General features: G+C 45.5%; 1 protein-coding gene across 1 annotated transcript in view; it reads left to right on the top strand.

The window, feature by feature from the left end:
• MED27 (mediator complex subunit 27) overlaps window positions 1–15,949 on the top strand; it is a 98,322-nt gene extending 82,373 nt beyond the window's left edge. Inside the window, exons 6-8 of the mRNA XM_062590812.1 lie at window positions 4,184–4,225; window positions 12,854–12,931; window positions 15,442–15,949. Coding sequence (XP_062446796.1) covers window positions 4,184–4,225; window positions 12,854–12,931; window positions 15,442–15,576 — 255 coding nt within the window. The 3' untranslated portion in view covers window positions 15,577–15,949. The remainder of the gene's footprint in view (window positions 1–4,183; window positions 4,226–12,853; window positions 12,932–15,441) is intronic.
• The last annotated feature ends 10,895 nt before the right edge of the window (window positions 15,950–26,844 follow it).

Raw genomic sequence — 26,844 nt, 5'->3', positions numbered from 1 at the left:
GCAAGTCTAGAGACAGAACCAGTTTGGTGGTCTCTCGCGGTTGGAACGTGGTGCCATAGTTGAGGACAGCTAGTGGGTATACAAGAAAACTGGCACTGCGTTATCCAGGTTGCTGTTGGAGTGTGTTGATGTAATTTTGCATCACCCAGTTTCTCCTGTATTGGAGCCTAGCTGAACTGGTTATTTCATCATATGTATTTAAACCCCTTCAAAGTGAAGATGGAAAAAAAATTAAAAGGCCATCTTAAGCTAGTAGTAGGTAAAATAAAACACTGCATTTGGGGGATTTATCTTTTATTTATTTGTTTATTGGATTTTTTTTTGTGTGTGTTTGTCAAACAAAGGACCAGTGCATGTCCAAAGAGCTTCATGTGCTTCTCGTGTGAATTATTCACAAACCCTGCAGATTATGCCTTTGCCAGGTTGCCAGCTGCATAACTTGCACGTTTTTGGTGTCACTTTGCAAAAACAAAAGGTGAAATCTGGCAGCCTCTGTCATGTAGTCGGGTCTGTATTCTGATTGTTCTGCAGTCTCTCTTGCTTACTGTATGAACCGGCTGCATCCACCACAAACTGATGCATTTTAATGAGTACTGTAGCTTTAGTGGTGGCACTGTGTCACCCTTAATTTCAAAACTTTGACATACTCATTCTACACATGGAATTTAACCATGAATAGTAATTAATTACTCATGTTGTCCTGATTCCTGAATAAATGAAGCTGTGGAGCTCGTTCTTGCAGGACATGCTCATCACGAGCTGAACCATTAGTAGCCCTAGTCTGCCAATAAAAATAAAACTGTATTGGGTTTTATTCGGCATGATAACATCCTGCTTCTCTTTGCATGCAGGAGCCGAGAAGAACCGTGACGCGGTGTACTTGGAGTGGGTAGTTAACATCACTACCTAGCCACATTCCTATTTTTGTAACCGTTACACTTAACTAAAGAAACAAAAGTGTCTCTGTTGAATTATCATGTTAAGGAACTTGGGTTATGTTAATGCTACGGCTTCATTAATTACCCCATATCAATAAGAAAAGGCAGCTTTTAGCCTCCTAGCGTAAGAGAGGAAAAGAAATAGTAGTATCAAAGGAAAGCTTCAAAGACAGGCAGAGCTGTCTCTCGGGTAATTTCTGATCCCTGCATTCTTTCCACTTCAAAGCTGGATGTGTGTGTGTTTGGGTGAAGGGGGGGGTGAATCCGATTTCTCTAATAAGTGTTGGCACCGGACCTGTTTGATATTAGATGCAGGGAACATTCTGATTTGTTATCGCCTTTGAAATCGTTCAGACGACCTTCAGAAAATCGCCTCTTGTTACTTATGCTGGGGGTGGGTGGAGAGAGTGGGGCACTGGGAAAAAAAAAGCCCCAGTTTAATTCGCATGCAGAGGATGCCCTGAAATTGTGCTTTCAGCAGTTTTTTAGTTACAAATGTATGTCTTGATTGAAAGTGAAAAGTTGAAGAATAATAGACCTGTAACAATGCATTCTTTAATCTGCCTCTGCCTTAATCCTCTGTTTCGGGGGAAAGGTGGGCAGTCATTTAGGATGTCTGCATGTGGTTTGAGGATTTTTGGTGTTTTTGTTGTTGTTGCTGTTTTTTAACTTGAATAACATGATGTCTGTAAAACACTCACTACTTTTTCAGTTTTTCAGTCTTCATGCCAACTAGTGAACAATCAGAACCTGTTGGACTCATCTTAATATAGTATCTGAAGTAGATTTTTTTAAATCTTGACTCTAAACAGCGTATCATGTACTTGGATGGATCGTTAGAGATTAGCAAAACCACATATATATATACACATTCCAATTATAGCAACTCCATCTGTCAGCAAACAAAGTCTTATATTACATGAAAATAGTTAAAATAAATTCTGTATTCATTTTTTATTTTGAAATGTAGACTCTTCTAATGCGGAAATACGATGCTTCTTTCCGTACAGGCACAGGTACATAACAGTATTAGCCAAGCTCAGGTCTGAGACTATGCTGAACTACTGCTTGTGGGTACCTACAATAGGACTGTTGCTGGTGTTTGAGCAGGTTTTTGAGCCCACCTCAAGAGCCAGTAATGTAAAAAGGTTTGTAGTTACATGCCTTAGGGTACTTTTGTCTTCATCTAACCTGGAAAAGGCTTTGAGACATCAGCTGCCTTTTGTCTCGCAGCAAGGTCAGCCTCCTAAGTCATGACACGTCCATCCTGAAGAGATCTTTAAAATAATTAACGTTGTCTCCTGTTAAACCTGAGGTTTGGAGACGCAATAGTCGCTTCTTGTTCTAGTACTCAGAAAACTGGGCCACTTAACGATATTACTCTCAAAAGAATGATCCAATGCCATTAACATTATTAACACTGTGAACCTTTAACTGTGCGAATTAATTACTTGGGCTCAGCATCCTTCCCTTTCTCCTCCTTCATCCTCCTCTAGTGTGCTGTACTCGGTTCATATGACTTGCTTCGTTTCAGACTGTAGCCTTTGTGCCTTTTAGAAGACGTGCAATTTCAACTACTGCTTATGGGTACTACCATAAGTCAGAATTAAGATAATTAGCTGTACTTTATAATAAAGAAGATAAAGCCCGTTTCTTTTTTTAAATCAATTATTTTCAGAATCTAAACTTAGCCAAATGTATCCAATGTGCTATGCCCTGTTTAGCCTGAGATTTATACTCAGTTCAGTTACTGTTAACTGTTTCAGTTTTTAAAATGAAAGTATAGAGCATGGAGGTGTAATATCATTAATGCAATGACAAAATGATGCAAGTGCAGGATTTTCCTGTGCATTTAAGCACAAGTTTCTTAGAGAAAGCTGAAACAATTATGTGTGTTTATTTCTTAATGTTTTTTTAGAAGTATGTTTGCAACTGAGGAGGAGTATGCTGTGTGATCCAGTAATGAATGGATGCTAGTTTCCTATGCCTTTATCTTAGTGGTGCTATTCATATATACAGTTTTCACAGGGGTTTTAGGTTGCCATGCTGTGACGATTTGTCTCCCAGTGATGAAGGTTAAAATAAAATCTCTAATCAGGTTTATTAGATTTATGCAGTTGCACTTTCTGCCTCTAATTTTTGAACCACTTACCCAATTTCAATCAAATTTAATACAGTTTAATATTTTGTGTGTTATTCAGCCTCCAAGAGGCTGATTGCAGTAGAGAGATGTGGATTAGTGTCTGCGTGGTGGGAAAGCATGTGTCGCATCGTATTATTAGGCATTAGAAGAGCTCTACTTGCTTCATTAATTCACTCAAAAATTGTTTTTATTTCATCAAGATTAAGATTCTAGAGGTTAATGTCGTAGCAAACACCTTTCCTGTGGCATATGAAATCGCTGAGTGTAGTGTGATCTGTAGGCAAAAAGTGATTTGCAAGCTATGGATTGATGGAAGGAAATTCCTTTTTTTATTATTTTCCCCCCCTGCTGCTGCTTTTCCTTGACAGAGTGCAAGATATTCCACAAGGCTGGGTTAAAAAAGAGCACTAGCATGTCAACTGAAATTGTTTAACATTTGAGTCATTTGGGTGTTTAACAAGGGCAGGCTTACCTTCTGGTTTCTGTGCTTAATAAAATTTACTTCAATTTTGTTTGATTTCTATTTTGTGTATCGTTGAACGTGCATTTAAGTCATGGATATGCACAGTTATCTGCAGCCTTAAATCTCTGTTAGTATCATTTTCATCTGGAAATGTAAATGCAGTTTCCTAAGGGATGTTTTATTTAGCCCCAACAGACCAGTGCTTTGGTTTAATTCAGCTAAATGTTCTTTGTGTCATTTGTAACTGAATCACTTATTCAGACACAAGACAAGCATAAACTTGGTAGAAATGCCCTTGTTCTAGAGACAGGCTGAAGTTAATGAATATTTGCATAGATCAGCACAGCCTCATACAAATGAAGATTTTGCTGTATTTAAAGAGAATACACTGATTCAACAGGTCTTGTATATGTAATTTTTTATCAAAACCATGATGAACTACGTTCATTCTTTATTTCAAAGGAAGTCTTATATCATTGCACCCCTTTCTTGGATTGCAACAGGTAGAGGTAATTGGTCAGAACAAACCTCAGAAGTAAGATAGATTTGTTTGCCTGCTGTCTTAATCTGCATAGCTGTTTACCTTCTTTTTCTTGGAAATCATGTATGGTAATATATATCTTTTTTTTCCTACTGTAGCTTGACATATGGTCTAAATCCAACTATCAAGTTTTTCAGAAGGTAAGTCTCACCTCATTTCTCTCTAGCTAATGTATGTAGGTCATATGTGGAGTTTATTTTAAATATCTAGGCCCCCCTGTAAAAGAATTCAGAATTTCTTTGTCAGTCATACTTAATGTGATTATTAACCTTCTATCACAACTTGCAAATGACAAACAGTGTTCTATAGTAATGGAAATCCATGAGTAGCAGATAAGGAGATCAATTCAGCTGTTATTATTTAGTTGGATTTATTTCCCATCACAGTTCCAATCCATTATTTGGAATAGGAAACTGGAGGTTTTACTACTCGAGCGAGTTGCCTGAGGAATCTTCAGGTGCTCTTTTTAGTTGAAGTCTTTGGGCGATGCTGTTCTAGGCTTGTTTGCGTTTGGTTTGGTTTGTTGTTGTAGTTGCCCCATCTTCTGCAGGCTTGATTTTAATAAATTTGCAGAACTTTCTTTTCAAAATGACTTTGACAATTTTTTTGCCTGGAGTTATTTTGCTTGCTGCTCTTCTCTTGGCGCTGTAAGCAAAGGGATGACTTACTGAACTGAGCGGCATTCCACAAAGTATGAGAAGACCAGTGAGCAAGTGGGAGCAGTAAGTGTAAAACTGCTAAGAAGGTAAAAGTGTGGTTTTGGATAGACCTCTGTCTTGCTATTTTCAAGGCAGGCAAGAGAAAATTTCTCTTTGAAGGCCTCTTGTCAAAATGCTGTAAGTTCAGATTGATCGGGCTTCAAATTCCAATTTCCTTACCTTCAAGCCACAGTTCAAGGAGCTTAAGTCTCCAGCGAGAGTGCTAGCTTCCTTTCATCTAGTTTTGTGGTTTATGTAACAAATACGGGTCAGGGACTGTAAAGGGCATAAAAGCAGAGGTCAAAGCTATGGCATATTGGCTGTGTTTGTGCATCTTCCTTCCAAGATACCATATACAGTCAGAAGCAAAGATGTTTGACCTGTGATATTAACCTGGTAGAGATCAAAGGACAGCTTTGGGGGAGGCTGGTTGCTTCCCCTGTAAGACCAGCATTAAAGCAAAATTTTGCTGTGGTCGATTCTTTACTCCAGAGATGAAGGGATTAAATAATCTTTCTTTTTTTTTTTCTCCTCTCTCCACAAATATATTCTCTATGCTGTGGCAAGTGGAGGAATAGAGTGGAAAGGAGAACAGCTGAAATTTTAATTTGCTTATCAGTATGCTTTTAAGTAGTTATTGCAAAGGAATGAATGTAAGGTTTTGTAATTACAAATTCTCAAATTCCCCTAAGTGTTCAAGGCTGGAATCTCATTTGGGCCCAGACATTGTCTTCCTGGATATTTTAGCTTAGAATAACTTGGAAGGGGCAAGCTCTGTCACCATCAAAAGTAGATAGGTTTTGACTTTTTGATTATATAAGTTTAATTTTATACCTCTAAGGTAGCAAACTGTGTAGAATAAAAGTGCAGATTTTCAGAGGAGTTCAAGTTAAGGATTCAGAGAGTTTAAGTACATAGAGTGAATTTCTGTTCAGGTCCAGGTGATGGTCTTCACAGCAGAAACGGAAGAACTGAGTGAGAAAATGCGAAATGCCAGTGTTACTGCTGCCAATATGGCTTTGTTATGGATATATAAGAATCTTTATTCTACAGTTCTACTATGATACTACAATTAATTAACTAAATATTTCTTTAAAACACTAATTTCAGTAAAATGCCTAGGATGGAAACTAAAAATATGTCAAGATAAGATGTATGTTTACAGTGGTCTGTCCGTCTATACATGTCTGCGTGCATATGAAAAAAAAAAGTCACTGGCCTCTTCCTAATTCTCTGCATTAATACATTTCAAAAGAAAAGAAAAAAGACTGCAGGAGGAAGTGTCACGGGAGCAGGCAGAGCAGCTGTCTGTACTCTAGGTTTCATACATTGTGTTCCCAGCTCTGTCATTATGTTACCTTGGGCAACTTAACCTCTCTTTGGATCAGTTTTCTGCATCCTTTAAGTTGGGGTTGTACTTGCTGACTTCACAGGAACTCTTCAGCTGAATTGGTTGTATAGTCTTTTAGATTCTTGCTTGAAAAACATGATAAAAATGCAAGATGATAGTACTTTCTAATCGGTAGATGCTGGACTATTGAGCTGATGGTTAAATAAGTTAAGGCTAGGATCTAAGTCAAGTTTTCAAGTACATGATAGAAAATGCTGTGGTTCTGCAAAGTAAGTTTTCTCTTTGTGGTGCTGCTCTTGGTTTGGTTTGGTTTTCTTTTATTCTCCGAAGTTGCATTTATATCCATTTTTAATACCATAGGATAGTGATTTAGGAATAGTGAGATAGAGGAAACGTGATAAAGTTATGTTAGAGAAACTATTTTACTCTGTTACTGTTGTAATACTGCAGGATCTTTAGAACAAATGTTTTCCTGTCATTAAAAAATATCAGTAAACATGTCATGGTATATCTCCATTAGCCCTGGTGAAAGTGCTGTGCTGACTGGGAAAAATATAGACTAGTAACTGTTCCCACCAAGGAGGCTGAGCAGCTGCTTGAGGTCTGGTGCCTTTAATGCTGTTAAATCACTCATTGCTTTGAAGGGCAGGGATATTTCTCTTTAAAAGCTGGACCAAGTTCTCAAAGTCTCTCTTCAATGATAATATAACAACATCTGGAGCTCACAAGGTACCTGCTGGTGGTAGCTGCAAGCCTGTCAAATTCTCACAGGGTTACAGCATGACTTTCTGGGTTAAGGACCAGGGACCTCTGATCTTCAATCCAACCCTGTCAAAAGAAGCTAAATTTGTCCTGACTTCTGTTTGCAAACGTTGGCTGTGTCAGCAAGCCTTTTCTCTCTCCTTGTTAAGCAGGATACCCAAGAATGTATAATTTGATGGGGGACAGCTCCCGGTAGGCCCATTACTGTTAAAGTGTACAGTCATTTTCAGAGTTCCCTGGAGACTTCTTGAATTTGGTCCTGGGGTGAATAGGCTTTTATAGCCATTGAATCCACCAGCAGGGTTAGATTCAGAGAATGGGACTTGGAAATAAAAGAGAGAAGGCTGAAAGGGCAAAAGCGCAAGGAGCAAAGAGAAGGTTTTCAGATTTCCATATTTGTCTGACATTTAAACTCCGTGGGAGCAGCAACTGTTTTGATCTGAAACCTCTTTATTTTAACACCTTGCATGTCTTGATCCAGTAGCATAAGAGAAGGAACAAAACAGCAAATAAGGAAATCTTCCTTGGGTTTAAATCTTGCTGTGAAGAAGAATGTACATGAGGACTGCAGAATTTCTGGTCATTGTGCAGAGAATTAAAAGAATGTATTATAGAGAAAGGTGCAAGGTTCATAGCTTGGAATTAAAAAAAAAAGACAGTGGAATTGCTCTTAAGGAATAAAAACTGTGTTGCTTGGGAGATGATGTCTAACATTAACTGTTTCATTTGTCAAGCTGCTCAGTAAGAGAGTCGTTTTTCTATGTAATATCATTTTGGCTGCTTGAGTCATATGCAGCGCACGGATTTTAAACGCATGTATTCCATCCCGACCTCGGAGCCCCATTCTTACTGTCCTGTGAACAGTCTCCCAGTTTTAGCGTGCCACTCCATAGCTGTGTTGTGGTTTAATATGCTTCTTCTGAAGTCACATTTTAACCTAAACTTTCGAGAAGCTTTTAACGTACATCCAGCCATTTGTCTGTGAGATGTATGAGCCCAAAGCGATGAAACTCGGAGCACAATTTTCACCACGACAAGGGCACATAAGTATTGTAATGTATGAAGATGTATTCTTGTCAATAAGATTGGAATAAAATCACATGCAGGATGAATGCATGCATGAGACAGATATTGGGCTATTGATAACGTCTGCTCAAGGAGAGGAGATGGTCTGTTCCAGGGTCACCCGCAGGTTGCTCCTTTGCGTGATCAGTGCTTGGCTCGGTTTGAAGACCTGCTTAGGCGAAACAGAATCCCAGTGACCCAGTCCAAAGAGCAGAACAAGCCAAATAAACACTTAGGTGCACCCAGAGCTATGAAAATACCTCACAAATCCTGTTCTTTCAGAAAAGTCTCGTAGGGCTTTACTGGCTTTTATGCAAGAAGTACTGTGGCATTTGAATTGGGAGTGGGGAAGGGTGTCTGGAGTTATTTTTTTGGAGCTCATCAGTGCCTGTTTGTAGAATGCAACATCCATCTTCCTTCCCGAGCGCCTCTCAGGCCCCGGCTTCTCTGCTTTCATGAGTCCCTCCAGAGAGACTCAAATATTTTCCTGGAGAGAAGATTGAATAAAGGGACTCTGTGGGAAGGAAAAAGGCACTCTTACATTTTTCCACAGTATAAACTGTCTAAAAACTAATAAAATAATGCTTTTTTTTTTGCCTTTTTTTTTTTAATGCTGTGGTTATTCTCTGGAGCTTATTGCCAGAAGCTACTGTTAAGACCAGGAACTTAGCAGGGTTTAAAAAAAAAATAAATAAAATTTTGGGGGAGGACTTAGAGAATCCATTTATATTAGATTGAGTTGTCAGTGCCATGCTTGCAGGAATAAACCAGTAAGTAAGTGCAAAAGAAATTTGACTGTTAAAGGAAATTTTGCACCAACTTTTGAACAGCCTGTGTACTGGCAGTGAGGTAAAATACTAGAATAATGAGACAGCGTCTATAATGTGGTCTGTTAACGATGCTCTTAATTTTCTGTCTTAGGTTTATGCTGCTTTTAGCTCCGAACACCTGTGGAACACAGCACACCTACGGTGTAGCAAAGCTGTGCCATAGGTCCCTGCTTTTGTGCTTCTTGAGTTTTGTTTGCTGCTCATCACTTTGTGTTGCTCTCGTGCTATTTATAGCTCGACTAAGCCAGCAAGCCGAGCGGTCAGGAGTACCTACGTGCCTTTCCGTGCCGCTGCAGAGCAGCAATGTGGCCTCAGCAGGCGGTTTCTCGGAGTGGGCAAGTACCCAGCGAGTCCTGCTGTCCTGCCGGGGCCGAGAGCGGCAGCTATGTCAGGTTTAATTTGCACAAGGTCACTACGAAGATGAGGTTTGATCCAGTATCAGTCCGTGGTTTGTATTCCCAATGCGCACGGTGCTCGGAATGAGGAAGCCGAGGTGCGTTGTATTGGGCGCGTTTATAATCAACTTGGAAACAGAAATGAGAAGAAAATATGCCAGGGACAATAAAATTAGCTGTTAACAAAATGAGAAATTTTCTTGTTCGAGTGGAAAACAGGACTATACCTTGCTAAACCAGTTCATCCAGCCTCAGGCAGCTTAGGTTTGTTTAAAGAGGGCCAGGACTTTCTCCCTGCCAGGACTGAAGTCTTTTTTGCTTGTCTCAATGTGAGAACACGTTTACTAGAATAATAGCTCTTTTATTTAGCAAAATTGTAACTTCAGAAGAGTGTTTTGTGTGTGTGTATGTGTGTAGTTTTTCTTTCTTTTTTTTTCTTTTTTTTTTTGGCGGAGGGAAGCTTCCAGGTGTTTTTCAATGTATGAATTGCGAATTATTAAGCTTTTCTGCAAGACTACTTGAAAATCTATTTCAAAGTCCAGAGCAACAGCTATTCTAATGAATTTGTGCTCTTCTGAATGTGTTCCTACATAAAAAGGGGTAGAAAAATGAGAAGATGACCAATAACTTGGATAGCAGTACGTAAGCTACAGCTATAAAAGTGAAGTTAATAAAATAATTGTCCTGAAATGTACAAAATGTCAGCCTACACACACAAAAAATCAGCTCGTGATTCCAGCTTGGCTGGAAGAGAAAGTGTGTCCCATAAGTGAGCTGGCGCATATGCAGTTTGTTTTGCTTTGCTTCGCTTTGGTGTGAAATCAAGTTGCCATTAGTAAAGCTGGGTATTGATCTCGCTCTCGCGCTCTCTTCTTTTCTCTTTTAGATCTTGGACAGTCTATGCTTTCTCTCATCTCTGTTATCTTAGTTTGTTTTTTTTTTTTTTTTAATCCTTCCCTCTCTCGCATGCACTGGCCAGTCTGTCGTGTTTCCCAGCTCTTTGCTCTTCCGTGCTTGACATGCCAATGTTGGCTGCTGATTTTGGGGGTATGTTTGATCCCCCTGCTTCTCTTCTTCATATTTGACACCCACTTTGATCTTTCTAGAAGCACTTTCTCAGCACTTCCTTATGGTAGAAATCGCCTCTTTTTTGTTCAGGAAACATTATTAGTGTTCTAGCAATGCTGGGATGGCTTTTATCTCCCTGTGGAATCTCATTAGCTTTACGGTACAATAGGAACAACATATGTGCAACTTTGCCAAAGTAACCAGTCAATTTAAATTTGTTAATAGCAATATATATTTTTTAAGCAACATTTTCTACATCTTCAATGCCAAGAGAAAACAACTTTGTTGTTCAGGAAAAAAACACAGTTTGTTAGAAGTAGAAGCACAGCAGAAGGAGAGCGGCTGCTCATAAATATCTTCAGTACCTTCTATTCTTTTACATGTCTGGTACTGTCCTAAAAAGCACCATTTTCAAAGAAAGAAAATTCACATAGCTAGTAGGACTTGGATTATAGTAATTTCTGAACAGTGCATGGAAAAGTTTGAAAAGAAATGATTGACTGGTTAGAGTTGTGCTGTACTATTAACGCACAGTTTGCATCATTGTAGTTCTAATTTTTTAAATTTGTTTGATGGCTCAAGCAGTTTGAGGTCCATTTTGTGAATATTGTTGCAAACTCGTCAGAATATGCCCAGTCTCAAAGGCTTTACCTTCCGAATGTTAGAATCGGGTGTCCTTGCTGACACTGAAAGGAGCTGCTTCTGGAGTTGGGCATGTGCAGGAATGACGAGGAACAGAATCTGTTTCTATAATTAAACTTAAAACTCGATCTAGTGTAGGACAGACTGATTTTATCCAGTGTTCTGTGGAGGAAGTTTGTCTGGTGTGAACGAGAGCCTGTCGATACATGGATTTATTCAGGGATATATCTTTTTCAGATTTACCTCCCTGAATAGCTTCATGCATATACTGTCTTTCTGCAATGAAAGTTTGAGTATGCTAGCACAATTCACTTCAGTGCTGAATTAGGCTAAATACGAAATGAGGAACAAGTGAAGTTAGCTGGGAATAGCTTTTACAGTTTCAATTCACACTTTATCTTACTTCAGATTTGCTGTAGTATATAGACAAGCCCTGAGCAGAGCACTTCATTTTCTCTTTAAAACTGCAAAAAAAAAAAAATATAAGTATATATATTTAATCACCAACTAGGCCATCATGTGGTTTTCTGAATGTTTTAATATTACTGATCTGGACCGTTAATAGATTTACAGATCATAAGATGTGGTTGTGTTTGAGTTATTTAATGGTCCAGCCCAAAGAATTTGCCAATAACTTCCGCAATAAGCCCGTAAGTTCTTCTAAGAAGCAGGCTCTTGTCCATGCTATTTATTTTGGGAAGCTCTAAACCTAGAGTTGACAGCTTGAATCCTGCTACAGAATTATATCATAGCTGTTCAAAAACTACTTCTTTCTAGATTTCCCTTGAAGTCTGGATTTTAAAATTTTAGTGATAGAAAATCTATCACAGCGTTGCTTAGTTCTGCTGGTTTTTTTTTAATTAACCATGCTATTAAAAATGTGCATTTAATGTCTAGTCTGCCTAGTTGTAATTCCCAGGTGTAAGGTCTTATTATGGTGCTCTCGGGTAGATTAAAAAGCTTTCTATCAGAAATCTTTTACTAGTGCAAGTATTTATAAACCATAATCATATTAATCGATTCTTGGTTTCAGAGGAAATGAAACTGAGGGCTCAATTCATATTTGTTCAACTTAAGGAACCTGAAATAGACCTACAGTAGTTAAATATCTAAAATATGTATGTTGGGAAGGAGAGCACACATTTTTGCATTAAAATGGAGTTTCAAAATTGGATATTTTTCAAAGTCTTCTCTTTTTTTCAGTAAAAACAAAACCAAAGCTTGGGGGATTTTTTTGAAGTCTTTACCTCTATTCCTGTAACTTAGTCTAGCAGAATTATTTCATATTGATACATTATTGTCAGTGTTTCTTTTGTGGAGTAAATCAGCGTATATCAGGGGAATATAAACTCTACTAAATTCTACCAAAAATGATCCTGCCCCCAAAACGGAAGCATGTAAAGAGAAAGCCGAAGTGTTTTCCTCTGACATGGTTTGCCCAGTGGCTTAGCTTGTTTCTGATCTCGCAGAATACATGGGATTTCAGTCGCAGAGGCACGGGCGAGGTGGAGCTGTGCCACTCTTCTGCTGAAAGTTAGGCAAATTATTTGCTGTGGGTGTTTCCTTTGCTGTAATACAGCAGATCTTTCTTTTTCTTATATTTTCTTTTTTTTTTCCTTTTTTATTTTTGTTTTTGTTTTTTTGCCCACCTTTTTACAGAGCTCTGGCATTTTAACGGTGATAGAGACCGTGTCTTTGGTAGGTTCCCTGCTCCGCTCTTCGGCTGGCCTGGCAGGCTAAGCCAGGACGTCGAGCGCGTTGTTGTAGCGTCGTGCTGTGCGGCGGACAGCCGGAAGCCTTCCTGCATCGCTTAGCTCGCTTTAACCACCACTTAGACTCTTTTACCAACACTATTAGCTTTTATCGTGTTTTTGAACTGTTTGATCTTTCAGTATAAATCCTGCTTTGTCTGAAACGCGGAGTGAGTAAGGGGATGATCTCCTTTTGCCCGGTACAGGTGACAGATCACGCAACCACAGCGCTGTTACACTACCAGCTGCCTCAGATGCCGGATGTGGTGGTCAGATCTTTCATGGTAAGTGTGTTTGAAGCGTCAACAGCTGTTGATACAAGGCAGGTTGTGATGCAGTTGTAATTCCACCTGTTTCGACAAGCTAGGCAGTGGAGATTGACTCTATTTCTTTAGATCTCATGCCGGGACAAGGATCAAGATACCGTTCTCGGTACCCTGGGACAGTCGATGTTTGGAGATAGCTCCGTATGTAGTTTTTTTATCACAGGTCTCGCTACTTGCTTACTGTTTCCTGCTTGCAGGACTGGTCTGGGTCGAGTTTAAAGCTAACACAGAAAACTCTTTCAGCCAGGCCCTTTGCTGTGGTCCAGGCTCTTCATGCTCTTCATGCTGTGGATGTGAAAAGTCTATTCCAGTGAAAATTTCCTAGTAAGAGGAAGCTCCCAGTTTTCTGTGTTCCAGCGGATCCAGCTTGCTTGTCAGTTTGGCCTATATGGCAAATGGCATCAGTTACTCGAAAAATGAACAGAGACGGGAATGTGACTGGGAGAAGTCTGTTTTGCTGCATCTGCTTTCAACCCCAGCTTTATTCCTAAGGAATCGTATATATTTGCTGAGCATAACAGCAGACAGGTTTCAGAAATGAGGACATGCTTGCTAAGATAGTCTACTTTTTTTTTCTTGAATACAAATAATTAAACGCTGTTTTCTCTTGATACGCAGATTTCAGTTTGTCACCTTAAATTCTACTTGTATTTAGAATTTTATTTGTGAAATGAACTTGTTTATTAGCAGTCCTGTTAATCAGAGGGTTGAGGACAAGGGTTTATGATTCAGAATTCCTTTTACCAAGATGAATTTTGACAGTGGAGACGGTTGTTATTCTCTGTGCCACAGTCTCCCAAAGGAAGCTTTTGAGGGAGGTTTTCTTTGCTGTTCAGTCTTCTTACTTCATCTGTAACATTGGTCTGGATTAGATGTTAAAATCAACATCTAATTTTGCCATTCACAGTCTCCAGGTGTATAAGGTATAACTGGTTCTTTTATGCTTTTAATTTCCAATATGAAATTTCAGAACGGTCGGACTCTCTTACCAGTTGTGCTTACTAGTTTGTTTATTTAATAAAAGGCCAGCAAAATGAGAGATTTGTGAAAGCCTTTTTTTCTTAGAGTGCATCCTGCAATAATAGGCTTTGAAAGGTGAAAGCAGCTCTTACTGGTGTAATCCATGTTTCGACATGTGTCTGAAAATTAATTTTTAATCGAACTGGTAGCACATTTGTTTAAGACGTGGGCCTACCTTATTGATTTGATAAAACACTACTAAAAATTTTAACAAAGCAAAACCAGGTGTACATCAGAAGTGTCAATATGTTAGTCCTTTCACATGTCAGTTATGTAATCCACTTGACAGGATATTGTGAGTCTAAATTTTTTGATGGAAATGAAGGATTTTTTTTCTTTCAACAAATGTATCAAGTGCACAACCTAACTTCATTTATCTATTTTTGTATTATCGTTCAGAAAACTCGATTTTTCCATGATGCAAGTGAAGTTCATCCAAGCTGAAGTAAATCAAGGCAATTTACTTTTAGTGTTCTGTTGCCCTTGTCCCCATATTTACTGCTAAACCCAGAGAAGATCTAGTTCTCTTGGAAGAGTGTTATTGACGGCCAAAGTTTGGTTGCTATAGAGAAGGCTCTGATGAAGATGGAAGGATTTGTTTCAATAAACTCGACTGACCTCTTCTTCAGAGAACAATTTTCTCTTATCGATGTAATTCAATAGGACTTTAAATGACAAGATTCATGTGCATCCTTCACTGTGTAAATCTGCTGGTCTAGGTATTTTTTTAGTTGTGTATCTCCTTGAATTTAGAATTGAGTTATGTAATGCTCATTGCTATGTATGACATTAGGAACAAACCAGTTAAGAGACAAGAACTTTACCTAGGAGCACTTGTATTTACTGTTGGTTGTTCAACACTTGAGTTTTTTTTTTTTTTTTTTTTTTTTTTTTTTTTTTTTAACATCGATGTAATCAGATTTAAAATTGTGGAGTATTTTTATGACCAGTGAGTATTGATCTTGAAATCACATTAGAAAGGAAGTTAGTTAGCTTGCTGCGAAAGTGCTTGTATCTTCAGCTATTAAGAGTTCAGACTTCTGCAGCATGATTGCAACTGGGCTGTGATGGATGATCGTAGGAAGAGACAAACCAATATTCAGTTGAAGAGGGTACCCATCAGGAGTAATTGTATTCCAGTAAAAATATGAGGAGCCTTCTGTGGCAGTTCTCTAGCTACAAATACCTCCTGCAAAGAGCACATGATTTTCTATTAACAAAGTTGCTTAAGTAACTAAAAAAGAAAAAAAAATAAAATGAAGTGGAAATCCAGCTATGTAGTGACCTTGTAGTCTTCTCCATGTTTTCTGTTTATAAAATCACTATATGCCTCACTGGGGCCAAGCCAAAGTACGTTCTCTGTCCTTGGTATCACTATTTGACAAGAATGATGACATAGGGGAATGTCCATATCCAGTTTCTTTAATTTCTTTCCCTTTTCCTTTTAGACCTGGTTGAGAAGTTACATAAAGCTGTTCCAGGCTCCGTGCCAGCGCTGCGGAAAGTTTCTGCAGGATGGCCTGCCGCCCACGTGGAGGGATTTCCGAACACTTGAAGCTTTTCATGACACTTGCAGGCAGTAGCCACCCAGCCCAGCCGTCGGCGTGTATGGACAGAGCAATCTGTCAGGCTCTGCACAGAGCTGCTGGTTTAATAGCTGGTTCCATTTCTGAACCTTTTATCCTGGGCTAAGTAGTAAGGTTGCACTAATACATTTGACTGTTTAATAGCCATCGCTCTAAAGGTACATGAGTCTAACGGTGTACCGGCAACAAGGGTGAGAAGCTGTGTGATTGCTTGATGCTTCCATGCATGTTATGTTTAGGGTCTGATGCTTGTAATCATTATCCTAAACAATCCTTAAACAATAAGAATACCTGTGTACAGTATGTTTTGCCACAGAATTTGCAATGATGAAGACTTTTATAAGCTTGAAATAAATTGTGAATTCCAGAATTTGTGCTCTTTATTTCATTATCCAATCAGCAGAACTTGTGGTTTGGGTGTGAATTTTTCAAAGCTGCTCTTTTCTTTAGAAAAACTGGAAGCATTTAAGCGTGCATGCTGATACGATAGGGGGGTTTTGTTGTTCCAAGGCTGCTTATCTGTGCTGGTCTTTTTCTGGAAGAGATGATGGTGTTGATTAAACATGGAATTTCAAAGGCATGTGACAGGTTGGAAGATGGAATGTACTTTCTGAGGCAGGGGGGAACAGATGTTTCCCTTTACTAAAATTGTAATGAAAATCGTTAGCAAAATCTGCAAGTATTAAGTGGTTAGAAAATGTGTGATGAGCAGTGGCAACGTGTATAAGTCATTTATCCCGTTTTAGCACTAACAGGAGTAAAATAAATTCAGCCTTTAAGCATAGCTTCTGCAGCACAGATGCATGCAGCATGTTTCTTAAATGGTTTAAAATTTACATGCAACACACCAGTGAGGTGGAAGATGTCTTAGATGATCCCTAAAAGGGATCTCTCCACCTGGATGGAAGTGTCTAACTCCTTCCAGCCCCAGCTATGCATGCGGCAGCCCAGAGCCTGGCAAGGTCTCTGCTTCTGTCCCGGCTGAACGCTTGTTGGCCTGGGGCTGTAGCTGGATAAGTGACTTCCATGGTATTTTCTTGAACTGTAGATTGCATCTGTCATGCCTTGCTGGCTAACTTGTTTGCCTTTCCCCCCGCTGCTCCCTTGTTGCCTTTACAAGCCACAAAGGGTTCCTTAGTAAGCTCGCTTTGGGGAGCCAGTAAGAGGTCTGCAGAAGCCCTTTGTCACTCTAATTTTCTTCTTCAAAAAATTTCATGTTAAGGTATAGTGCCACAAATCCACTTCTGAGTTAAGCTGATGTGAAAAGCTTCCGGTGCTTAAAGAAAAGGTGTCCCTTTCAGAGGCTCTAGGGTGGTAAGGTCTGGTTTGGTTTTCAGCGAGGAATGTTGAGTGAAGTTACCGCATTTAATAATTAAAAACAATATATATATATATATATATATATAAAAGATGAGAATGAGAGAGACTTTTTTTTGCAACCATGTAAAATAAGGTGTTCAGCAATCTTAAAATACTTGGTTTAATTTGAACCTGGGGCATTTATGAAACAACCTGTTCAACAGCTGTGGAAACCAAACAACGAAGGAAATTGAGTATCACCCTGTACTTGGATGGTGCCAAATTAACTGTGTTTATTGATAACATAAAAGACAGATTCCAAAGATGACAGCTTCTGGTTGGGAGGACAGCGAGTGGGGAGGGGGAATTTCAGCTTTCTAGGTATAGCGCACTTTGCAAGCCCAGCTCTTATAAAAGAGAGAGGCACTTGAAAGAAAATATGCATTTATGACTTTCTTTGGAGGCACAATATTTTGTATGAGGATGAATGTATATTTGAGTGTGTTGGTAAGTGACATTTACTTTTTTCCTGCTTTCTTTCAATCACCAAGCAGAAACATTTCCATAACAGTAGGCTCTTATGGACAGTCGATGGCTGTTTCAAATCCAGCTGCAGTTGAATTCCCTAATGAAAACTTGTCGTGCTGTTATTTGACCTAGGTAGCCTTCTTGGTGCAGAGATCACCCAGGACAGAACGATGCATGAATCTGAGATGAGAGAGCGCCTCGTAGATAGGCAGGTCTGCTGTCAGTCCCGTTGGTCTACTAATTGGAAGGACTGGGTTTCTCATGGCATAAGCATTTAGTTGTTGTTAATAAGAGGGTCATAATACGGTATCCAGCCTGCTTTAGGGGCTGCTGGCTGCTCCATTTTGTTTGTACTTGAACAGTGGTGTAGAAAGCAAATCCCGAAGTTCACAAAAATATTGTATGTGGAACCGTGTGTTGGCGCTTGGAGATAATTAGTTGTGGAAAGCGGCATCAGCCAGGCTGTGTGTTAATTGAGCCTGAAATTTTAAACCTGTGTAATTGGTGAGCCTGATGAAGAGTTGTAAAATTCCACTGTAAGTACCTGAGTGCAAAAATAATTGTCTAAAAAAAAAAAAAAAAAAAAAAAAAAAAAAACCCAAACCCACAACACAAACCTGCTTGGCATACTGCTTCTGAAAAAAAAATAAAAAAAAATCCTGCGATAAGGGGGATCTTCTCCCGTCTGCCAGGCCCTGGGAGATAACGGTGTAATGCTCTGAGGTGTAGCCTTTTGTTTCTGTCCCTGCAACCTTTTGGAGCGTAACGGGTTGGAGTATTTCCACTGCGGGGAATGCAAGTTGACAGTCTAAACTCTTCTAAAGCTCATACATTTCAGCAGTTTGGATGCAATATGTGCTTGTCTCTGCTTGTTGTCCTGGAACTTTAAATTGCTCGGTGGTGAGGGCCTGATCGCTGCTGAGATGGGAGTTTCCAAGCCAAGCAGAAGCGAGCTTTGACTCCCGAGTGCGAGGTGCAGGACCTGCGCATAGGCCCTAACTGCAGAGCTGCCCTCACGATGAAGCGCTTTGCTGTTCTTCCTCCAGCGCTGTGACTCGAGTGCTGGATGTTGTTTTTCTTTCTCGCTCTCAGTTTAAGGGGATGGGCGACAACGCTTTTTTGCAGCACGGGTAACCTTGTATTCTCTCGTCACTGGAGTTTGTTGCAGCTTTTAGAGCTGCTCCGAGCTTAAAGGCAGGCAGCAAGGAGCGTGTTCCCCGCCGAGCGGTTGGCTCTCGCTTCTTCTAGGCTGTCTTCTTCTAGACCTGCGTTTCTCGTGGTGCCGAGTTTCTGCGAGGCGGCTGCCGTGGCAGCATCAGTAGCTGTCAAAGCCGGGAGAGGGAGAGGGAGGAAGCCAGGCTGCGTGGCCAAACCGCCGTGCTGCCGCTTTCAGTGCCGCCGGTGATGGGTTGTATGTTACACCGCTGCACTGTGCCAGCAGTCTGGTTTATGCTACAATGATATATTAATCTCACCGAATACTGTGGGGGAAAAAAATGCATTGCCTTATTCTATTTAATATCATCTTGGTATCACTTTATCCTAATCGGAACATGTGGCATCCCTGATGTGAAGAAATCCCTTTTTATTTTCCCATGTGCAAACCCTACCTACTGTTCCTGTGGAGCTGGCAAGTGCTAAAGGTTACAAAATCCATCTTTTCTCTAAGAAAGCAGCTTAATTAATGTGAAAGTTTCTCTCACGAAGGGAACCCTCAGCAGATATGCAGTGCGTATTGCAGCCAGCTCCCCTCTTCCCTTCAACACCCCTCCCCAAACCACTTTAATTTCTCTGCCAATATTGGACAAATGTAACAGGCTGACTTTTTAATTTTCTACTCCCAGGTCTCCCTTGTCCCCTCATGCATTTTTCATCACAACTCGTGGCTCCCTCCCTGCCTGCCCTGTGAACAGTATTGATCGACTGATTAAGCCATCAAGCCATGGCAAACAACTTTAATTTTCTAACCAAAGCCTTTTAGTTCTCTTCCTTTTCTTGTGTATTTGTTGCCTTCTTACGAAGTTTTTAATGTCTCCTTGGAAACAAATACGTTTTTTAAATTAGTTCCTAGGTTAATTGGGAGCTATGCACTACTGGTAGCAATGCACACTAAAACAGTAACCCGTAAAAAGAGAAAGCTGGACATGCTCAGTACATTCCCCTGATTGAAAGTCGGCATCGTTCCTATCTAAGCTTTTCGGGGAGGGCTTAAAGAACGCTCCTGGCACTTGCCCTTTCTCTTGGGTCTCTCGATAGTACATCATAAATTTTGCTAAGAAGAGCTGAAGCCTGCTGAGCATACCCAACAGCGCTGGTGACCTGGGCTCTCCTGATCCCAGGGTCTGCTTCCGCAAGGAAGAACCACAAATGACGTTCTCAGCTAAATCCACTACCGGCTCATTAGAGTTCACGTGTACCACTGTTTTTCTGAAAAACAGCTCCTCCAAATGTGTCTGAGACCCGACTTGTCTTGCAGAACACTTCACAGCAGCGATAATGTTGAAGGAAACTCATCCAACCTGAATCCCAGGGTGGGCAGGTGGGCAAAGACATCTTAATCGCAAACTCAGTACGTATGGTTTCAGCAAAGCTTGTCAGAATTGCTCGGTGGCTTTGCGAATTATCTACCAATTCCCCGGAACGCAGCGGAGCCCTTGGCGGAGGGAGATGTGTCTCTACATGCCTGTGGCTCGGTCGCTAAGCAAGAGGCTCTGCTGTCGGATTCGATAGCTCCGTTACGTGCTGGTAAGTGTAAACCGTAAGCATTTCTATTGCTGTCCACACCGCTGCCTGTGTGACCTTATTACAGATTCATGCTGCATATTTAGTTCAAATACGCGCACTAGGATGACAGATCAACCTCCAAGCTGGCTGCTAATGCTGGTTTCATCAGCGAGTTTAGCACCATAATCTGTTCCCCAGACTACCTCCCCCCGGCTTAGGCATGGCAGCTCTTCCCTTGATCTAGGCCGAGAGTAACAGCCTGTCTGTAAGTCTCAAATTCCCTTGGTTTATCGCTAAATGCGCTATCGCAGTGCAGGGCTTTCGTTCTAACCTCACCTGGTGTCCTTCGGAAGAGGAGATTTTCTGCAAGTATGCAGGGCAGGTGACTGCTTTGGCTGGATTTTTAATTTTTACCAATGTGTTTATTTATTTATTTGCACCAAAAGCGTGCTGTTTTGCCCATGGTGATGCCGTGGTCGGAAGCAGCCCGGCGCCGGCCAGAGCGGGCTGGCGGGGGAGCAGCAGCTCCGGAAGGAAGCTGGCGTGGAGGCGCGGGGGCTTCGTTCCCTGGGCTTGTTCGGAGGGACTCTGGAGCTGATCGGAATATCAGATAATTATTTCCTATAAAAAAGTGTGTGTCGTGAACTTTTTTTTAAAAAAAAACGTGGCTTTTTATCATCAGTAAGGCTCAACAGCAGCACTAATACCTGATTTGCAGTTTTGCACGCTAAAAATGAAAGAGAAAAAAAAATCAAAAGTATGGCATAGGAGTGTAAAAAAACCAGCCTTTTATTATGCATTCGGTGCTGAGAACCCAGAGACAGCAGAGCATTTCTCGTTTTATTTGTTTTCTATGTTAATAAGGAGGCTAGTTTAAAATGAGAGTCTTTGTAGTTAGCAGCAGAGGGTTTTGCGTGAGTGACTGGAGCTGATCGGAAAGTTGCTGTGAACTCGGAGGGCCGTGGGGTGGAGGACGAGGGTGTTCTGCCGTCCGGGACGGGGCACCGCCGGTCTTGGGCCCTGCTTGGCTCTACCCTCGTTCAACGTCTCGAAACGGGTCCAGCGAATGAGTTTAGAAACGTTTCCAGGAAAAACGACGAATACGTGGAGACGTTGATGGGGGGCGACTTCAGAACTCCCGAACGTTTGCGTTGGAAGCCGGCGCCGGCGCCGGGCTCGCGGAGCAGAGGGTGTCCAAACCCGGCGTATTCGATCGCGCGTGACCGCGCTCCCACCGCGGCAGCTCGCGCGCTCTCCCGGCGAGCGGCTCGGCGCGAACCTGCCGGCGCGAGGAAGCACGAGCGGGAGCTTTCACCGTCGCCGTGGTATAAAAATAAAATCGAGAGCCGGGAGAAGCCGCCTGCGGGGGCCGGCGCTGCCGTGCCCTTGTCTCTCACCATCTGCGCTTCCTGCGTGCAGGTGGGTTTTATTAGGGTATTTTTAGCCCCTTTTTCTTCCCTTACAGCCTCTGTAGTGCTCACAATCACGCTTTAAAATGCTGAGAGAAAGCAGGAAAGCGGGAGTCCTTTTTTTTTCTTTATTTCTGTTTCCCCCCCGTCCAGCGCTGCGGTGCCGCCAGCCCAGCTCTGGGCTTGCAGCGAAGCCCCGGCTCCCCTCTAGCTGGGGAAAATCTCTACGGCAGCCGCGGGGAGAGGTGACCTGCGGTCGTGGCTCATTTTCTGCTTGGGGGAGAGGGGGAAGGAAAAAAAAAAGAAAAAAAAAAGAGGCTGGAGCCTGCCGGGGGCCTGAGCAGCGGCGAAAGGCCGGGCGAGAGCGGCGCCGCGGTGAGGGCAGAGCACGGCGGGGGCGAAGCGGGGCCCCCGCACCGCTGCACAGGGCAAGAGCGCACGGACGGACGGACGGACGGGAGGCCTGCCCGCGCGGGTAAATCAGCGCGCTCGGCTCTCCGGCGCGGCCCCGGCTCCTGCCGGCGGGGTTCGCAGCTGCGCCAGGGGATGCGTGTTCGAGCCGCCGGGTGTTCGCGCGGCAGCCCGGAGGGCGCGCGCTCCGCAGGGCTGATCCGTCTCTGCCACCGGGAAGCTTTCGCTGGAGCGTTGCAAAGCCAGACGCCTGCGCGCCAAAGCGGCTGAGAACGGGCCAGTCTGCAGTGTGTAATTTTTTTTTTTTTTTTTAATATAGATTAAGAATGAGGAACGGACACGACTCGACTTCGCTTCGCGCCTTGCAGCACGAAGCGGGGAGAGCGATGCAGCCGTGTCCGAGTTAGCGGGAGCCCTGGGAGCATTCGCCGCTGAACGGTGGATGTGTGAACCAAACGTAGCGGCGCCTGCGGCGCTTCCGCTGCAGGCAGGTTTGCTCCGCTTGGGCCGAGCAACGTTTTTTCAAAAGAAAGGAAAAAAAAGGCCTTTTAAAATCTCTCCCGGGGCGGGGAGAGGTCAGAGAGGGGCCGGGACAAGGCGCCCGCGGGGTTGCGGCAGCACTCGGGGGACGCGGCTCGTTGCGCCCGTTAAATCCCCCCGCGCCGCGGCCGGGCGGGCGACGCACCGCTCTGCCTGCTGCAGCGGCTCGCGTGCGCTCCGGGGCCAGCTTAGAAAAAAAATCCTACTGCAGGGTGTAATAGGGACAAAAACCACGTCGCTTTTCTGCGGCGTGGTTTATCAGTCCGTGCCACGGACCCTGCCCCGTACGTAGCGACCTGGACGTCTTTAGCGTGGGGTTCGTAGCATCCAGCCCAAGGGCGTTAAGACGACGTTATCTCGAAAGGGAGCGAAGCCCCTCGGAGCGTTTTCGTCCCCCCTGCCCCGTCCTGCTTGCTCATTGCCTCAGTCATTTTTGAGCGCCAAGGCCCAAGCTGTAGATCTGAGGCAATTTAGCAGGCTAGGTGAGCTGCGAAAGGCAGGTTTGCCCGATTTGCAGATTGCTCGTTGAGGTGAGAGCTGATGCTGCTGGCTCACAAGCTGCTGCAAGGCCACCGGCAAAGCCGCCGAGGTCCTGCCGCTCCCAGCCAGCCCTTCGCCCCCTCCCCGGGCCAAGTTTGTTCCCAGAGCAGAAGTTTCCCGGATTCGGCAAAGCCAGGCGCCGCCGCCTCTTCTGCACCCTGGTCCCGAGGTCGCGTTTCGGCGGTCCCGGCTCGCGCGAGGAATTAGCCGCCCTCCCTCGCCGCGGGAACCCGTTCCCTGCGCCTTTCCGAAGCGTCTCGCCCGTCGCCACCCCCCTCTGCCCGCGCAGCGACAGATTAATCTGCACGACGACGGTTTTATCCGTAATTTATGCCGGTGTTTTGGCTCGCTCGGGGCCGAGGCAGACTTTGATGCGACTTGATGGGGTCGGACCCACCTCGCCTAAATTAAACCCGACGCTGACAAACCTATCGGCTGCGGGAACCGAAATCGATCCCAGGTCGGGATCCCTGGGGGGGCTGGAGAAAGGGGCGATGCCCGGCGGCGGGAGGACGTGCTCAGCAGGCGCTGCCCTCGGCGAGCGAGCCGTTTGCGTGGGGTGGTGAGCGGCTCCGCAGCGGGCACGGGGCCGCGGGGGCTCGGGGCCGCGCTGGGGGCTCTCCCGCAGAAGCCTCTCGGGTGCCGGCCGGCAGCAGCGATTGCTTTCAGGGCTGATTATTTGTGGGGCTGTAGCACGCGGTGCCAGCGGGAACAAATTGCCCCGCTCGGAGCAGCTCTTCGCCCAGCGCAACGCGCGCCCCTCGCCCGCGGCGCAGCTCCCCGCGCGGGGCGAACGCAGCCTTGGAGCTCCTGGAGCCGGGGCGGTCGGCTCAAAGCCGTAGTTTGGCTAGGAATCGTCCGGAGAAGCCGGCTTTAATTCCAGTGGCCGCCGCCACGGCCGCAGCGATCGCCCAGGGGTTTCTGCAGAGGCAGGAATCGCGATGTCTGCGGTGCCGAGGGTGATGGCTCCTGCTACGCTCACGGCCCCGCTGCTGGCAGAGACCTGCAAAGCTCTGAAGTCGTTTGCTTCAAATATCTCATTGCATTTGGAAAGGCCAGAATTGAAGTTGCAAGGTTGGAATTAAAGTTGCATGCATGTAACTGCCCCGCGTCCCTGCGCGGGTGTACGGAGGTCCATCCACCCGGCCCCTCTGGAGCAGCGGGCATCCTTGACGAGAAACGCTCCTGCTCCGCACGTCAAACCGCTTCTCCGCGTCCTCGGGTTGGTGCCCAGCGCCGCTCTGCCCGGTGCCGGTGTCCAGGGCCCGACCGCCAGCGCTCCCGCTCGGGCGCTCGCCGTGCTGCCCGGCGGTGCGGCGGCTCGTGCCTCTGCCTCGGGCTCGCCGGGGCAGGGAGGAGCCGGGAGCGAAGGCTCCCTCCGGAAAAGGAGGGTCTCCGGAGCGGCTCGTACTCAGTCGTGCCCTGCTGAGAGAGCAAGAAAGGTGCCCAAAAAAATAATGAGCGCGGGGAAGCAGCAGGAGCTGCTGCGCCGAGCAGCGCGTGGGAGCCGGGGCCGCTCCGGGCAGCGGGAGCGGGGAGCCGGGCGGAGGGAGGCTTGGTGCTACCTGAGGGCAGCATCTGCACCGGGGGGTGAAGTTCATCGCGTTTCCCGACACGTCAATTATTTCGACGTGTTTTTTCCCTAATCTACCTGCCAGCGCCAATATTATTGCTAATTAGAGGGTACATCCCAAGCCGGCTAACGCAAGGCGAGCGGCCCCGGGTTTGGGGCAGAGGCCGGGCGTTAGTCCGATTGCCCCCGCGTCCGCACCTCCGCACCGCGGCCGGCGGGGCGGCCCCGCTCCCCGCTCCGGAGGGAAGCGGGGTCACGCTCTCCACCGCTAATGCTTATCCGCTTTTAATTGCCGAGCCGTGCCGGCCGCCTCCGGCGGGAGCCGCTGCTGGCACCTGCGCTGCTGAGTCAGCAGCTTCCTCACTGCTGCTGAGTCAGCAAAATCCCGGTGCCTCCATCCCCGGAGGGACCAGCACGCACGGCCAGGACCGGGAGCGGGGCTGGACACCCCGGCGTCCCCCCGGCCGCTCTCTGCCGAGGCGCCCCCGGTCTCCGTCGTGCCCGCGGCTCCCTCCGGTTGCAGCCGGGCATTGGGAATCTCCATCCTGAGGCCGGGAATTGGCGCCACAGGGCCAGCTCTGTGTGCCCGCCTGGCCCAGCTCCCCGTTCCCAGCAGCCTGCTCCCTTCCTCAGTGAGGAAACTGCCTTTCCTTAACCCTTATTAAGCCCCGATTTTCATCTTCTTCATTATTACTAAGTCATTAGACCGACAAGGAATTAAATGAGGTGAAATGAAAAGAATTGCAAGGAGACCAGAGGGCTGGGGGGGTTCTTCTTTTTTTTTTCTAAAGGGACCAGCAAATAATCTCCCAAGACGAAGGAGGAGAGAGCGGCGAACCCTGCGGAGGGCGCGGAAGCCAGAGGGAGGAGGTTTGCAGCTAAAACGCGGGGCGGCATCTGCCCGCGTGCTGGGACGAGGTCTGTACGTGTACTGCTGCGTCTGTGCGCATCCCGGGAGGGGTCTACGCAGGTCTCTATAGGTCCAGGGAGGTTGTCTGTGCGCATCCCGGGAGGGGTCTACGCAGGTCTCTATAGGTCCAGGGAGGTTGTCTGTGCGCATCCCGGGAGGGGTCTACGCAGGTCTCTATAGGTCCAGGGAGGTTGTCTGTGTGCATCCCGGGAGGGGTCTACGCAGGTCTCTATAGGTCCAGGGAGGTTGTCTGTGCGCATCCCGGGAGGGGTCTACGCAGGTCTCTATAGGTCCGGGGAGGTTGTCTGTGTGCATCCCGGGAGGAGTCTACGCGGGTCTCTATAGGTCCGGGGAGGTTGTCTGTGCGCATCCCGGGAGGGGTCTACGCAGGTCTCTATAGGTCCGGGGAGGTTGTCTGTGCGCATCCCGGGAGGGGTCTACGCAGGTCTCTATAGGTCCAGGGAGGTTGTCTGTGCGCATCCCGGGAGGGGTCTACGCAGGTCTCTATAGGTCCGGGGAGGTTGTCTGTGCGCATCCCGGGAGGGGTCTACGCAGGTCTGTGTAGGTCCCGGGGCGCTCGGCAGCCGGAGGCTCCTCCGGTGCTGACAGCTCGCGTAGGCGCCGTCGGGTGACGGACGCCCGCGCCAGGGGCCGGTTCGGTTCGAGCCGAAAGCCCGACCGGAGCGCCGGGCGGAGGGGAAGCCGGGGAGGACGAACGCAGGAGTCGTACAAAACAAATAGCCGGCAGTAACGCCATTAAATCAGACGTTTTTAAACGGCAATATTAAAATATTAACTACGTAATTAAGTATTTATTAATTAAAAAGGCAGCCAGCCGCGTGGAGCTGAGCAGAGCCCTGACCACGTGCAGGCTGCTGTTCAGCGCGGCTGCCGGCTCGGCGCGCCGCCTCTCTGCCTCCCGACGGGTCTCTTCCCGAGGCCTCGCGCTTTCCAGCTGCCGAGGGGCTCGGGAAGCGGATTCCCGCTCCAACTAGGAGGAGGCAAACCCCCTCGCTCGCACTTCTCCTGCCCGTCCGGCGTTCGGGCTGCCTGCCTCGGGGTGCTCCCCCCCGGCTCCTCGCTTGCTCCGGCTCCGCCTGGCCGGCAAACGGCGGCGGCCGAGCGGGAATTGCGCCGGATCGCAGGGGTGCCGCAGCCTCCGCGCCGCTGGGGCGGCCTCCGCCGGGGCCCGGTGCCGCTCCTCCGGCCCGGCGGCAGCGGCCGGGGGCCCGCGGGAGCCGGCACGGAGCGCCGGCCAGACGGAGAATTGGAAGAGGGAGCGGGGAAGAGCAATCGATACATTATTTAACAGCGGGAATGCAAACGACAAA

This window comes from Rhea pennata, chromosome 18 (assembly GCF_028389875.1).
Source record: "Rhea pennata isolate bPtePen1 chromosome 18, bPtePen1.pri, whole genome shotgun sequence".
In the NCBI taxonomy this organism is placed as follows: Eukaryota; Metazoa; Chordata; class Aves; order Rheiformes; family Rheidae; genus Rhea; species Rhea pennata.
This window is presented reverse-complemented; position numbering and strand designations above follow the sequence as displayed.